Source organism: Sciurus vulgaris, assembly GCF_902686455.1.
Source record: "Sciurus vulgaris genome assembly, chromosome: 4".
NCBI classification, from domain to species: domain Eukaryota; kingdom Metazoa; phylum Chordata; class Mammalia; order Rodentia; family Sciuridae; genus Sciurus; species Sciurus vulgaris.
The window spans coordinates 142,577,597-142,594,293 of NC_136464.1; the positions used below are offsets into that span (position 1 = coordinate 142,577,597).

General features: G+C 35.9%; 1 protein-coding gene across 1 annotated transcript in view; it reads right to left on the minus strand.

Annotated features, from left to right (window-relative positions):
* NUFIP1 (nuclear FMR1 interacting protein 1) overlaps nucleotides 1-16,596 on the minus strand; it is a 40,283-nt gene extending 23,687 nt beyond the window's left edge. Inside the window, exons 1-6 of the mRNA XM_079136999.1 lie at nucleotides 16,147-16,596; nucleotides 13,884-13,966; nucleotides 12,465-12,563; nucleotides 11,162-11,224; nucleotides 10,404-10,480; nucleotides 396-488 (exon numbers count right to left, since the gene is read on the minus strand). Coding sequence (XP_078993125.1) covers nucleotides 396-488; nucleotides 10,404-10,480; nucleotides 11,162-11,224; nucleotides 12,465-12,563; nucleotides 13,884-13,966; nucleotides 16,147-16,558 — 827 coding nt within the window. The 5' untranslated portion in view covers nucleotides 16,559-16,596. The remainder of the gene's footprint in view (nucleotides 1-395; nucleotides 489-10,403; nucleotides 10,481-11,161; nucleotides 11,225-12,464; nucleotides 12,564-13,883; nucleotides 13,967-16,146) is intronic.
* Nucleotides 16,597-16,697: the final 101 nt, after the last annotated feature.

A 16,697-nucleotide genomic window follows, 5' to 3' on the forward strand; every position in this document is an offset into this window, starting at 1 on the left:
TAATAATAATAAAGAGATTTGTTATGTATTAATATTGGATGATCTCCAAGTAAAATTTTTAATATCTTTAAAAAAAAATGCAATAGTGTCAAAAATGGAATTAAAAAAAAAAAGACTATATCTTTCATTTATGTTCTATACAAACAGAGGGTCTCTGGAAAGATAAACTGCATTGCCTCTGAGAAAAAGATTAACTGGGAGACAAAAATTAAAAGGATTTGTTCACTATATCATCATCATATCTTTTATAAAAAGTAAAAAAAGTCACTAAAGCAAAGATTTCAGAATTGGGAATGTAGAGATTTTAAGAGTTTGGTTTTTGCTCCTTTGTATAACTTACACATATTCTCAGTTAAAATGAGCACTGAGAGTGCAAACAATATTAAAGAACTTACCCATACTGTGTCGTTGTCAATACTTCTCCTCTCTTTTCCCTTTCAAGTTTTAACTTTTTCTTCCTTTCAATATTAGCCAGAGTTGGGTAATTTCTAGAAAATAAAAGAAGTTAATTATAAAAGTGGTTTTTGAGTACAACTTTAAGCAACTAAGTAATACTAATTTAGGAGATTTTAATGACTAAAAGTAAATCAACATAAATCTCCAATTGCTTCTAGAATTTTTTAGAGGGAAGAATGTAAACTATAACAATGTTACTCAAAGTGTAGACCAGTTGCTGCTCCTACAACTAGGTAAGGAGTTTATGCTAGAATTTTTTAAAAAATATATAATGTGCTTGAACTGATCTAATTATGTCTATTTGGCATGTACCTACAATTATTCTAAGAAAAAAATTTAAGTCTATTCAGTTACTTATGCAAATATATGCTAGATACTCTCAAAGTTACCAAAATAAGTAAGAGACAGTTCTCAAAAAACTGTCTCTCAGGAAGAACAGGAAAAGCTCGAGAACAGCTGTAACATTAAAGATTTGGTGGGTGGGAAGGAAAGATTATATCAAAATGGAGAAATTCAGGAAAAAAGGAATTTGAAGGAAATTGGTCTTATGCTGTTAACAGACAGCAACCATAAGGGAAAGCTTCAGAGTGTTCTAAGTAGAGCAAACAATATAAACAAACCAAGACCTCAGAAAATCCGAGAGATACCCAGGGAATAACTTTCTATGAAACTTAAAATAGTTACAGGCAACCAGACTGGAAAGGGAGATCCAGGCCAAAGTTTATATTTAAGTCAGCAGGTGATGAGAAGCCACAGAAAGTTATGAACAGGGAGAGATATGTATGAGGCTGTGATTAAGATGCAATCTGACAGCAATATGCAAGATGAATTGCTATTCTTTGTTTCTTGGCACAGCTGTGTGAAGATACAGGCCCCAAACTCTGATATGGAAGAAGATACAGCACTGCAGTATAAAAAACACAAAAGAAGGGGAACACACACTGCTCTCACCACTCAGCCTCGCTGCTCATCAGGGTAAATTTTGAGAAATATCAACAAATTGTGTTCTGCTATTGTTTCTAGGACACTTCTCCACCTTTTTCTTCTGAACAGCTGCATGATTAACTTGAGTAGCACAGACAATACAATACAAAGCCTACGGGTTAGCCACACTGGAAGAGAGGAATGGAAACGACACTGGTAAGTGGTGAAGTAATCAGAAAAAAAGATGATGAATTTCAATAAGGACAGTGCAAAGCAATACATCCAGCCAAGAAAAATAACCTCCATAAATAAAAGATGATGAATGTCCAGGCTATAAATAAACCTAAAAGGAAAAGATCAAGGTCACAGGAGATAAAAATCTAATAGCAAGTCAGCATTATACGACTATACTTTTAGAAAGCACACATAATCTAAGGTTATATGAAGTGGAATCTAATTCTTGTTCAAGAGTGAACTCTTCTTCCCATGTTACTCAAAAACGGTTAGTGTTCTCAAGGCACTGTGTCAGTTCAGTTGAAAAGGAATGCTGAGGAAAAATAAAACTTGGAAGAGATTCAGAAGAGACTCTAAGATGATTAAGAGGGTGAAAAATAAAACCTCTGAAGAAAGATGAAAGGAATTATTTGCAGTCTCTAAGAGATGAAAAGTGACAATAAAATAGTCTTATAGGGAGGATGGCAGCCAGCTGTTCTCAAACTGAAGATAGAATATGCAGAAGCAGAGATGATGAGAAAAAATAGTGATGATTTTCACAGGTCCCAGTGGTTGGACAGGGAACTCAGAGATCCTCAACCCTGCCACAATTCTCAAGTTCTCTTATTTGTCCTTATGGTGTTTCCTTAGTATTTTTATTGGAAGTGCTGTAGATGCTTAACATGATGGGTCACACAGTAAATAATACAATTTGTATTACAATGCATCTTGTACAGGTAAGCGGATGCTAAGTATGTGCTTATCAATGGTAAAGAATTTAAACATTTGTTACAGAAAGTGGATTTTTAAGATATAAGAATTACCTAAATGAGGGCTGGGGTTGTAGCTCAGTGGTAGAGCACTTGCTTCACATGTGTGAGAAACTGGGTTCAATTCTCAGCACCGCATATAAATAATAAAATAAAAATCCATTGACAACTAAGAAATATTTTAATAAAAAAAATTACCTAAATGAGACATTAAAGTTGCTATGGAAACTTGCTGGTAAAAGGCTTTTAAAGTTTGTTCTGGCAGATTAAAGTATCATATTTCTAAAGCTAAGGAATCTTTTAAATATCCCTTAGAAAGTTATAAGATTCTATTTTTCAGTGCTGAAATTAATCAAATTCTCTTCCAAAATTTATATCATTCTTATTTACAAAGAACCCAGAGCTAAAAACTAAGGAATACAAAGATACTAAAAAACAAAATTATCCCAAAAGAAGGGACACCAGAAACACAAGAGCCCGCCGCACACACCAACAACAACCAAGAAGCCCTGCTCCACCAAACAGATAAAAGAATAAGGGAAAGTAAAAAGCTCTGATAAAGGATACAGTCCAAATGCCTGAAGAACACAAAATAGCAAAAGCAGTACTAAAAAATCATAAATTATGTCTTACATTGCATAATTATATACAGATAAAAATTGCTCCATTATCTCCTGTTAGAGAAGAATGCTATGAAGTTATAAAGATGTGACAAGGGATATTTCCAGTTTCCCTATTTTTATCTACTAAAATAACTAGTTCTCCCTCACCTCCTATCTTTCTTCAATATCCCAAGAATTGGTCTTGACACCAAATGCTCCTCTTCTTTTTCCCTCTTTCATTTCTTACCTCCTCTTTGCCATCCCCCTTGCCTATAAAAAGTACTATAGAGCTCATAAACAGGCAAAACTGCCCCAACCATTATTTCAGCATTTATCATTCTAGTCACACTATTTTCTCCAACTTTTTCCTCGTTCTCAAATTACTAACCACTCATTGACTTTTCTCCTAGACTACTTCTCTGAAAAACAAGATCCCTCTTTACCCTCACTGAAACACGCTGCCTCAACATCAGGATATACTATTGTATTTCTATTTCAAAGACTTTCTGAACTCCAAAAAGATGTAGCTTTGTTAAAGAGCAGAACACCTCTGTTGGAATTCTGCATGAACTAGGAACACAAAAGGATCTCCTGGGTCACAGTGAGTACTGAAATAAAATTACACAACTACTCCACCTAGTGGACTCCCTATGAAGTATGTGACACTGTTTCCAAAAGCAGGTTTTGGAAACATTATCTCTACTACTCATTACCTAATGCCAAATCATGTAGCTTTTGTATCTCATAAGTCAGGAATTAAGAAAGAATCACCTTTTCCCAAAAAGGTGTATATTATTTTGTGTTTTGCAAGCTACTAAGTGAAAGTTTTGTGGTTTTTAAACACAGTAGGCCACTGAGTTTGGCTAATTTGAAAAAAAAAATGATGGATAAAAGACAAAAATATGTGTTCTTTAAAGATAAAGGGGCAATAAACAAAGTAAACTTTTATAGTTTCTTCCAACTTTAAAATTTTTAATCTGGGAAATATTTTGCAAGTTTTTTCTAACACAGCAACTACATGAAGACTTTATCTTTTCTGCATGTCAAAGAGTACAGTGTGTTCCTCACAAAGAATGTAGCTCTTCACAAGAAAGATAAAGTTCTAAGAAATAGAATTATTCTGAAATGCCAATGTGGAATTCACTCTTAGAAGAAGTTCAAGTAACATTTTTTTAGAAACTGAAAATATTAGAAACCTAGAAAGTATGTATTCATAATAGATTTTTTTTTAAAAAATAGGTGGGTGTGGTGGTACATGCCAATAATCCCAGGAACTGAGAAGACTGAGGCAGGAGGAACACCAGTTTGAGTACAGTTTGAGTACAGAAACTTGGCGAGAGATCTTGTCTCAAAATAAAAACTAATAAAGGGTTGGGGATATAGCTCAGTGGTAAAGCACCCCAGGGTTCAATTCCTAGTACCAGAAACAAAAAACAAATAAAACTGCTGGTGGGGAGAGTATTAGTGTATTTTTGAGAAATCTACCAGTCATACCAAAAGAAGAGAAATATTTTCCATATTTTCTATGAATGAAACAACATAAACACTTCAGAATATGTTAAGAGCAAAAATTTGGGAAAGAAGATATGGAGGAAGCTTAAATGAATTCACCAAGTGTAAAAAGATATTATCAGAGCACTTTTTTTTTTTTCTGGTACCATGGACTGAACCCAGGGGCTTAACCACTGAGTCACATCCCCAATCCTTTTTTGTGTTTTATTTAGAGATAAGGTCTCACTGAATTGCTCAGGGCCTCGCTAAGTTCCTGAGGCTGGCTTTGAATTCACGATCCTCCTGCGCCTCTGGGATTACAGGCATGTACCACTGTACCAGAGCACCTATTAACAAGACTACATCACACGTACAAATAAACCTCATGCCAAATTGTCATCCTCACCCCAATTTCCTCATTCTCTTTAAGCACCTTTAAAATTCACAATTCTGTAATTCTACTTTTCACTAAATACACTGCCCATTCCTTTTCCAAGGCATTTCTGATTCTGTCACAGTGTGCCCTTAGTCCACACTCTGGAAGCTAGAGCTAGATATCTCCTCAACCTCCATCTATCTTTCCTTCATGAAAAGAATCACTAATAAGTATGGTAAACACTTGCTCAAGTCACTCCTTTATTCAGAATTTGCTTCCAGAGTTCACTTACAGTTCTGAAATTCAACAAGCTTCAAACTATGCCACCAAGCTCCAAGGCAAACACTGCTAACAGCATGTTTTTTTCTCTTCCTTAACCATTTTGTCTGGGGACATTCCATCAACTCCACTGCCACAGAAGGTGGCAAAGCATCCTACTTCTAGTCAGTGAAATCTACATAGAAATCTCCTAGTTAGAGTTAAAAACAAATCTATTGCTTTCCCAATGAAAAGGGGAAAACTGGGCTGTGTCCTTTTGCCTCTTTCTTCTTTCTGCCTAAAATGTGGGTTTTACATTTGGATAGGTAGGAAGCTTCTGTTGGGCAAGATAAAAACAAACAAACAAACCTATTAAAGAACAATGAGAGAGCCTATGCCAAATAGCAACAACAGCAGCCCTGCTTTTTTGGGGGCAGGGGGTGGGTGCGTAAGGAGACCTCTCTGCACTACACCATGGTTGTAAGGTTCCATTTTCTGGATCATGATCCTAAATGATGCAAGCACCACTGCACCCAGCTATTCCCTTTAGTCTGAATACTTCTCATGCTCAAAAGGCATTTCTTAGTCTAAAATCCCTCCCACTAAAAGATTTGGCAGTTTCTTTTAAAGGTAAACACATATTTAACGCTCTGATGAGCCAATTCTACTCTCAGGTATTTATCCAAAGTCAAATAAAAACATATATTTGAAACAAAAATTATGTATGAATGTTTATAAAGGCGTTATAAAGGTCAAATACTGGCATCAACCCTCAATTAGGAAAAAGATGAATAAACTGATACAACCAAACAATGAAACAAAAAACTTTTTTTCCTACATCTCCCATTGGAGTAATAGTCTTAAAGGCAAGAGCCCACTCCTGTTTGTTTTTAGTGACCTTGGTCATAAGTAGCAAAATCTTTGCTCTTTCAAATACAGAATATTTACCTCAAATTTCAAGCTAAAATACTGTCAAGAAGTTTTTCAAGGATTCAATAATTTCCATTAACACATATTCAAAGGTTGCCCAGATCTCTTACTAACATTAGAGAATCAAACTAGTCTTCTACAAGGGACTGTCATATAAATACACGCTACCTAAGCTAGTTTTCACCTTCAAATAATAATCTCAAGTTTTTCAAGTCAGTGGAAATTTTTTCCTTTTAGCACATGTTGCATAAAACCACAAGGGGGCACAGTTTACATTCAGACTGGAAAAAGCTACTTAAAGAAATGCATTCAAAGAGATCAACTTGGTTTGTTTCAGTGGTCTGTTCTATGTGTTGAGAATTTAATGCTCAAAACTCCAGCATTTTAAGTGCTATTAGTCACATTACTGTCTTACAACCATAATAACTATTAACACATTTTTGCCCTACTTCTCTAAAAACAATCTATTGTTCAAAATGACTTAAAAAACACAAATTTCAGCAAGATTTCTCTAATAACCTACTTATATGTAACAAAATAGAGTTACAATCAAAATAAAATAATTTACAACCCCATTTATATTTATTAATATTTACAAGCATCCCTTATATCTCCATACTTTGGAATATTAAAAGTCACATAAAAGATATTATTATCTTTCTAATTCTTACAATTTATTCAAGGATGAAAAATAAATGCCAAAAGTTTGCCAACAGGGCAGTAAGACATCTATGTTAAGTGGGCAGAGAGGGACACCATGCTGAAAGAAAAGGAAGACATTCCTTTAGAAAGTGAGGGGGGAAAATATTCCCCAACATGGCAAGATTTCTGCTAGGCTAAGAGCAGTGATCACAACGTCAAAGGTTCAAAAGATAAAATTTTCTAGAAGCATTTGCAAAACTAAGAGGTCAAGGGTTAGGGATGTAGCACGGAGGAGTAGTTCCCTAGCATGACTGAGGCCCAGGGTTTGATCCCCAGTATGAACAAAAAAAAAAAAAAAAAAAGAGAAAGAAAACTGAGAGGTTAAAAAGTCTAAAAAACCTGTATGAGATATGGTAAGTAGCAAGTCTGGTTGAGACCCAAAGTTTCTGTTAAGTAATAATGTGACAATAATAAAAAAATGACAAGCTAGCTCACATAGAATCCCGAGTACCAGTTTTAAGAGCTTTGATTTCATTGTTATTTTAGCTTGAGAAGATAAATTCATTTAACAAAAATTTTAATTTATATTACATAGTCACCTGTATAACTAAGGCACATACACATTAAGAACATTTACTTTTCTACCACAAAAGAACAAATACAAAGAAAAAAACAAAACTTCTCATTGTCAAGTTAAGTTCCTTAAGTCAGTTAACACTGATGGGCATTCACTTGCAGAGTACATTTCAATTGTGTGGTTCTCTGGAACAGGATATAGAAAGTCCTTACACTGAGCCAGGGCCAAGATTGCTAGGTGAGTGAGATAAAGGACAATAGATAATGTTACTTAAGGGAGTTGAGACACCAACAAGAGTGGCTGAAGTAAGCTACATTGGGTAAAGCAGTGAAGAGAGAAAGGGAGTGCAAGAAAGAAGATAAAAAATATTTAAGGGATGGGAAGACTCAACTAGTCCAAACCCAGGTAGAGGGTAGCAGTGAGAGCTGGGTAGATGGGTGAGAAGGGACAATCAAAAAGGAATATGTCCAACTTGAAAATGCAGTGGGTGGCTATAAAGGTTAAGTGGCTAAAACTGCACAGAGGTGAAGAACACTGGAAATCTGAAGGTTAAAAGGTGGCAAATGAGTTCAAACTATACATACTACCTTTGCAGCATCTATCATGCCAAGAGTAGGTGGAAAAGACAACCTCTCTTGTTAAGAATTACTGGGGGTGGATGTTAGAATTGAAGAGAGACAGATGGCAGGAAGCTCACAGAAGGACCAAGGAGTAATCATCTGGAATCCCTATCAAGGAGGCTGAACATATGTCACAAAATCAACTATCACTTTTTGTTCTTGTTTTATTTGACCTTTCTGTAGCAATTTGAATTGGTAATCAAATCTCTCTTCTTGAAATTCTCTCTTCCACTGGTTTCCATGATAGGAAGTCCTATTTCTTATGCCTGTCTGGCTCCCATTCAGCAGACTTATTGGTCTCTATTAGACCTTTAAATGTTGGAAAGGCTCAAGAGTCACTGTTAGGCTACCTTCTTTCTCTCTCTCCCCCTTCCCTCCCCTCCCACCATCCTCATCTATTCCAATTCACAGCTCCATTATTCAAACTGGAGCCCACCAAGTATTAACACCTACTCAATATCTTCAAGCACAGTAGATGTCTTTACATTTGTTAAACTGATTTCATCTTAGCCAGCTAAAATAACAATGAAATCAAAGTGTTCAAAACGAACCCTGTCCCCTTCTAGTGTACCACCTTCACTGAAGTGCTCAGACCTGAAACTTGGAAGTCCCCTCAAAACCTCTCTCCTTTTCAACCTCATAACCATTCAATCACCAAGTACTGTCTATTTTCATCTCCCAAAAGTTCTGAATCCACCAGTTCTCTGCATTCCTACAAAGGACACCTTTTTAAAGCCTCTATCATCTCTTACCTATATTTACAGGTCCTTGAACATGCCAATCTCTGGTCACTACTCCCTGCCTACTCTTTCTCTTTTCCTAGTTCTGAGTTTAGTTCAACCTCCTTTGGTCATGGAAAACCCTAATCTTCTAGACTAGATGAGGTCCTCTTCCTCTTACATGCCGAAAGGGAAGAAAAGCGGAGGACTGTAGGAAAGTGCAATAGTCACATAGTAGAAGTTGTTTACCATTAATTTAATAGTGGTTCCATGTTTCCCCATTTATGTAAAAATTTAATTTATACAACCACTAGAACTAAAAGAATCAAAGGTGGCAAATCTGGAGTTCATTTCCGGCTTTCCTTAGGTAAACCTGAAACTTGAGAGACCCAGTAAGAATTTAATAACTTCAGTTGCTTTATAATCATTGCTGACTAGTAACCATTTCATTTCCCTCAAAAGAATTAAACATTTATAAAAGGAGAAAGCACCACTTAACTGTACTGTCCTCCAACTGATCAAGTCAGATAAACATCAAGGGGGAAAAAAAAAAAAAAACCTAGTGTCTTAATAGGCCCCTTCCACCCAACTAGCAAGACACAATCTTCAACACCATCATTGTCAGCTGGTTTCCCTAAGAATTACCTCTGAAGTCTTAAAAAGCAATAACTAATTTCTTCACAGAATCTAATGCCTAAAATTGGTCATAAATAGCAAAATCTTCTCAAATTTCAAGCTAAACTGTCAAGATAAAACTCAAGGATCTCATCATTCCTTTAACATGCATTCAAAGGTTGCTGAGATTTCTTGCTAACATTAGAAAATCAAACTAGAAACCAGCTGGTAACATCTGGCACATTACTACCTATAAAAGTGGATTTAAACTAAAAGCTTCTAAATTACAAAGGGCAAATGGAACTTGCTAGTCCAAAGAGTTTTAAGTATCTTTCTTGAACTTTAAAACTAACTTCTCTCTTTTCCATCTTAGGCTCTCATTTTTTAATTCCATGAAAATAGCATTTGACACTGATCATTAGAATAGTTGAGCCTTAGTCGTCTGCTTCAGGATGAAGTATCTGAAAAGAGTAAAACAGAACCCTGATGGGATTTTTCATAAATATATTCTAGCTAGACATCAACGAAACTTTCTTCCCTTATAAGTATAAAACCACAAGCCACATCAGCCCAAATTTCTTAAACTTTAATTACAGAAATGAATTTCTGGTCTTTTTATAGTTAAGGGCAAACACATGTATATCTTATTCATTTCTGTATCCCCTTGGCCTAGCACATAGCAATCATTCAAAAAATCTGTAGTGAATAATCAAAAGAATAAACATAGCAAAGTATTATACACTTTAAAAATAAGAGCATCACCCATTACTATCTCAGTCACTGAACATCTAATAGGTGGCTTATAGTAGCTCCCTCTCGAAGAGTACAGTCCAATTATGAAATATTTGTTATTTAAACAGAATTCTTATTAAGTCTCCCCAAGCAAACTACATTCAATAATAATCTCATATAATATTAGCTTATAGTCCTGCTCCCTAGCACTAATATTATAAAGGAATTCAATGAATTTAACTACACTTATAAAAATTACATGCCTATTTTTAAATCAAATAATAATATTCTCAAAGTCACTGTGTACCAATTCTGAACAACAAAATCAGAACTAGTCATTTTCAGCTGAATATTTGCAGTTATATAAGACCAAAATTCCTTTTACAAGTTATTAAGTTCAGACTGGTCATTATTTTGAAGAACCCAGTCTTGCCAAGTACAAGAAAGTTATTTCACAAGTTCTGAACTCTTTACTCACTTTCTTCTTTCTTCCCTCCATCTTGCAATCTCCTCCGGGGTGTCTAACTTGATCTTCTTCATACCAGGAGCATGCATCTAGGGGCAAAAAGCCTGATGAACACCAGGAAGCATATTGTGTGCTTTTGACTAACTGGGAAACTTCGTATCAAACATAAATTTATAAGCAGAAATAAACTGGAAACTAAGTTAAGAAGGTTTTATCCATCCTTATTATGACTTTTCCTTTAAAGGAAAAGGAATGATTTCTCATGTATTTAAATTAATGTTATTGATGGGGAAAAAAAGGAGTAACATAACTGTAGTTATAAAGCCAATGTATAACCTATTTTCTCAGTTGATGTTAAATATCCAAATAAATAATATACCAAGCAAAATTGAGGGTGGCAAAAATGAGTAGATACAATGAGTAAATATAAAAATTTTAAGTACCAAGTTATAGGAAAACCAGCACAGAATTTAGACTCAAGGAACTCCAAAGCAAGTATCTTAGGCAAATTATGTATTCAGTCTGTTACATTAGACCAATACTTCCTTACTACACACAGTTGTTTGTGAGGATAAAATTAAGAGATGTAAAACTACCTTACAAAGTAAAGTACTTCATAAATATTAACAAAGTAAAATACTCCATAAATATTATTTCTTATTAGACCAAGTGAATAAAAAGCTGTGAAAAGAACAGCTTTATAAAACAAGAAGAGCATGTATCCAAAAAAAAAAAAAAAAAAAAAAAAGGTTAAAAACACAAAGACTTACATTTCTCCAATGAAACTGGACAATCTTCTCATGTGCAGTAAAAGAGCAATCTACTTCAGGACACTGTAACAGTTTTTTAAAAAGTCTATTTAATGTTTTCCACACTAAATTTATCCTACATACAGAGATATATTCTGATCATGTTATATAATTATCTATCTATATGACACTATCACTTTGTTCTTATGTCAATAGCAAAACAGAGATCACTCTAAAGCACAACTATATTTAAAAAGAAAAGATGGTAAGGTGCAATGGCACATGCCTGTAATCCCACCAACTCAGGAGACTGAGGCAGGAAGATCACAAGTTGGAGGCCAGACTGGGCAATGTAGCAAGACCTCATCTCAAAATAAAAATAGCTCAATAGTATAGTAACCCCTGGGCTAAATCCCTAGCAGCTCAATGTAGAGCACCCCTGGGTTAAATCACTAATACCATGAAAAGAGAAAAAGAGGAGAGAGAGGGGGAAGAGGGGAGAGGAAGAGAGAGAGAGGGGAGGGGGTGGGTGGGGAGGGAGGGAGGAAGGGAGGGAGGGAGGGAAGAAGGAAGGAAGGAAAGAAAAGAAAGAAAGAGGAAGAAAGGGAAGGGAAGGGAAGGGAAGGGAAGGGAAGGGAAGGGAAGGGAAGGGAAGGGAAGGGAAGGGAAGGGAAGGGAAGGGAAGGGAAGGGAAGGGAAGGGAAGGTTAGGTTCTCAAAGTACTTAGCACAGTACCATATTTCATTTACTTCTCTTCTCCACTTGGGTAAAAAACATGATATCAGCAATGCTATAAAATGTGCTAAAGTTGAAAGGTATTTCTATAAATGAAGAGAGAACTTTTTCAAACTAAGAACTTTTTTTTTAACATTTTAAAACATTCTGGATAAAATTTTTCAAAAAATACTTAAGATCCAGAGCATCTTTACAGGGTGGTGAGCTAAGGTAAATTATAATGCAGTTAAATAATCAAGGGCATCCTTAACTTTGACCTTGAGCCTTAACCTCTTTAAGGGAAAAGGGCCCAGAAAGATGCACAGGAAAATAAGAGGGGAGGACTTAGCCTTTTAACAAGCAGTGGAGGTGCTCATATACAAAGAGCTGCCACCCCTCCCTTCTGTAGTGCCATCTTATTATCCCTGAAGCAGCAGGCATCCCACTCTCAAACCACAAATTTCAGTGCCACTATCTCCATTCATCAAGTCATCAAAGAACATTTCTACAACTACAAACTTTTAAGGAACACAGGCTCCAAACTTCTACCAAAAATATAAATAAAAGGCCATTTTGCTACATAACTTTCAGAACAACCAAGGAAACCTACTTTTGTATGTTCAGACATGTGTTTGTCATACTTTTCTTGATTTTTAAAACCACGATCACAAGTATCACAAAAAAAGTGAAAAACTGGTTCCTTTCTTTTCTGTAAACAAAAACAAAGAGGGATTAGGCTTTTGGGGAAAAATCTTAAGTCAATAATAAAAATGTAATTATCCACCTAGTAATATACATTTGCATGATGTAACTAGATGTAAATCTAACTAGAGCTAATGTAAACTATAAGTCAATTTTGAATTGTCAATCTAATTAAGACTCAGTACAGCATGTCCAAGGATCTAAAAATAAATATTGAAGGCAAAATCAGCATTTCATCTTTTAGATAAAACACTATTTCATGTATTTTTTAAAAATCACAGGAAGGGGAAAGAATCATTTAGGTCACTGTGTTCTGATTCACAATATGCTATTTTCATACTTAAATGTAACAAAAAGCTTATTATAATGACAGCATATATAGAAATAATATGCTGTCTGTTAATTTTGTTAATATAAGCCACAAAGTAGTTTTGGCTTATATTCATGTCAAAATGAAGGACACTAATTTCATGCTATAGACAGGACTCAACTCATGCTAAACTAATGCCATTATTTACAGATTTTAAATTTGAAAAATAAGATCTGTAAGCTGTATTAGAATAAAGGAAGCCTATCTTAATTCATCATTATGCTTCTAAAGTATAACTAAGAGTCACTGCTCACTTTTTTAAATGACATCTTCATAGAAATGAGAGATGCCCACTTTTGAAAAAACTGAAATATTAAAATGAATTAAAATGAATATAAATAACAGTTATAGCACAAAAACCCTATCTGAATTTCAGAAGATACTTGATGCATACAGGATAACTAAATATAAACTATTCTAAGTTGTAAACATTAAATTAACCTGATTTTAATGCAAGACAAACAGAAGGTACTGCTTTTTTATTATATTATAGAGATATACATTCCTAAAAGATGTATGTTAAAAAATAGATTGTGAAAAACAAAAGGTTTGTGTCATTATAATGTGTTTTTAAATACATATTTTCAACTTTGTAAGAATAAATTTGGACTTCTAATCTCCCAAAATTCCACCCCTCATCTCTCAATCTGCTTGTTTTTAAATTATCAAATTTTAATAATATTTACAGTATTTGTACTTACAATTCTCAATTATTTTTACTCCTAATATTGTATTGAAATATTTAATGTTTTCTTTTTCTATAATTTCTCCACTTATTTTTCAAAATAACTTTGCATTAAGGATTTACTTACAGCTAAGATCCTTAAAAATCCTATTGGAGCAAAGCTCTACTCTGTCAGTAATAAACGCAAAACATTGAAATAGATATTTCAGAAACAAAAGACGAAACAGTAACAGAGGAACCAAAGTGTTACATTCAAGAAATCTCAGAAATACCTTTCTTTTCTGTTTTTTACCAGGAGAGAAGTTAACACTAGTGAATTTTGCATCATATTTTGGTGGAAAATAAGAATGTTTAACTGAAAAACAAAAAGATCTGTTAATGTTTGCAACTGTACAATTATTTACAATTTACTATTTAATGTACATCACAGACAGTTGAGTAAAAAAACTGGTAAACTACCCATTTTAAGAAGAATCGTAGTTCAAACAAATTAGCAAAGATTATCACTAGTTAATGATTTTTTCAGACATACAAATACTGGTGAGATTATATGTCCATACATGTGTTAGGCACCTAAGTATAGGAATGAACACTCTAAAATTGATGCAATTCTTTGAGTTATTTTAAATATTAGAAATGTAACCAGTGAAACCCCTAATTCCCATTCTCCAGCATCAATTTCACACCAGGAAAACAAAAAGTTGTGAAATACATCTCCTTTCAAATCCCACCCTTTCTAATCCCTTCCATTCTCATTATCAAGACATGATTCAGAAAACCTGATCTTTCACCTAGGTTACTCTGCCAGCTTCCTAGATTGTCTTCCAGTTCCTAACCCCTCTCTTTCAACAGACCTTACATTTTGATATCACAAAAATATTTCTCCAATCATATCAAATGGGTCAAAAATATGTAAATAAGGGGGGATATAGCTCAGTGGCATAGTATTTGCCTAGTATGTGTAACGCCCTGAGTTCATTCCCAACACTGCCACCCGCCAAGATCCCAAAGATGTGCAAATGGCTTCCTAAAGTGAGAATCCAGTTTATTTTCTCATCCCAACCTTTCCCCACAATTTCCACATACTCTGCTTCAGTCATACCACAACACTACAATCTCCAAAACTCATATTATACTGACACCTCCTTGACTCCACCAAAGAAGTATCTCTTCCCAAATTCTACACATCTCCCGAGGCTTCTGAAAACTTTCCCCAATTTTCTCTGCACTCTAAAACTACCTGTTAATATGCCTCTATCATCCAACATACTGTGCTGTGATTTATACTTATGAACCTCAAATCTGACTTAGCAAAATCATATTCCTACATCCAGCACACAGTAAACACTGATTGTTTGGATTCAACTTAATGTATACTGGGTTTAATAATGAATTGGATGATGATTTTAAGTGAACAATCATGTGTCTTTAGATATAATCCACATGCTGATGATACCCAAATATACAACTCCAGCCATAAGTTTGTCCCTGAAAGTACAGACTAATTGCAAACAGTTATTCAGTATCTCTCTTTAACACAAATATATTATAAGTTCAATTTCTGGTCTTCTAAATCTATTTCAGTTAATAGCAACTATTAACTATATCAGTTAATAGCAACTCCATCCTTCCACTCGTTTGGCAAAAACTCTCTCATACGCATCCTACCTTTCAGCAAATCATCTTGATCCTTGCTTTAAAATATATCTAGAATCTGATTATTTCTCATCACCCCCGGATTTTCACCCTGATCCAAGTCCCCAATATCTCTTGGAACAACTGCAATAACTTTCTAACCATCTTTCTTTCAGTCAATTCCCATCAACAGCCACAGTGATCCTCTTAAAACACAAGTCAGATCATGTCACTCCCCTGCACTACCAATCTCACAATAATAAAAGCCAAAGTCTCATCATCTACAAGAACCTACGAAGTCTGCCCTCAAGTTCTGTCCTCCACAAGGACCTACCAAGTTTGTTCTTCTCCCAAATCTTCTACAATTATACTCCAGGCTCAGTCTTCTATAACCACAGAAGTTTCCATTCAGATGTACAGCTACTGCCTGAAAGCCTTCCCCATTACCTTTCCTTGTGCCTGAATTCCTACTCAGAAGTATGCCCAGTTCTGATCTCTCACCTCCCTGAAATCTGCTGCAATGTCATCATCCTTATGAGTGCCAATGATATTTAAAATTGCACTACTATTCTTTCTCTCTCTTCACATCACTCATTACCTTCGAATACACATTTGTTTATTGTCTGTCTTCCTACACTAGGGAGATATTAAGTTCCATGAAGACAAGATTTTTGTTTTCTTCACTGCTATGTTCTCAGCTCCAGTTCTATGTTACTTAATAAATAACAGCTAAATTGAATGAACAGGCAGGGGACTCATTCCATTAGGGCATATGTTTTAAGACATTAATTACCAGAGTCCAAGAGTACAGGGCAGAGTGATAAAGGGAAAGATAGAAATGGGATAGGATGGAAAAGAAAGCGGGATCAAGGGGTGGTACCGCGAGGAACCACAGCCTACCTGGAGGGTGGCGGGAGTTCTGATGCTGAGGGAAAACACCAGGAGACTGCCCCCAGCACCAAGAGGTCGAAGCCTGGAAATTCCAGGCAGGCTGGCCACAGAGCTGAGGCTGAGAATCAAGAGGGGACTGGGCGTCGAAGGGGGGCTGTGCCCCGGGCAGAATCTGGGCATCAAAGGGGGGTGGCGCCCCGGAGAGAGACTGGACCTTCATGCGGGACTGCGCCTCCAAGGAATGCTCTGACCTGGCCGCGGGCGGCAACGAAGAAGGAGGCGGCGGTGGTGGCAGCATTGCCCAGAACACCCAGTTGTCCCGCGGAGGGGCGGTGTCGCTCATGGGCCCCAACCTGGGAGTCAGTTCGGGGGCTGTAAGCCACCTTGTAGGACTCACGAAATCACTAGCTGGATCTGCCATGCTACCTTCTTCCAAGCTGGGAGCCCAGCATGCGCCTCGGTAGCACGCCTTATACGTCACTTCCGTTACTGCGAATTTCACGACTCAGCCAACCACAGGCTGGTACGTCATTGGTCGGCGCCGGAAGACTTCTAAGATC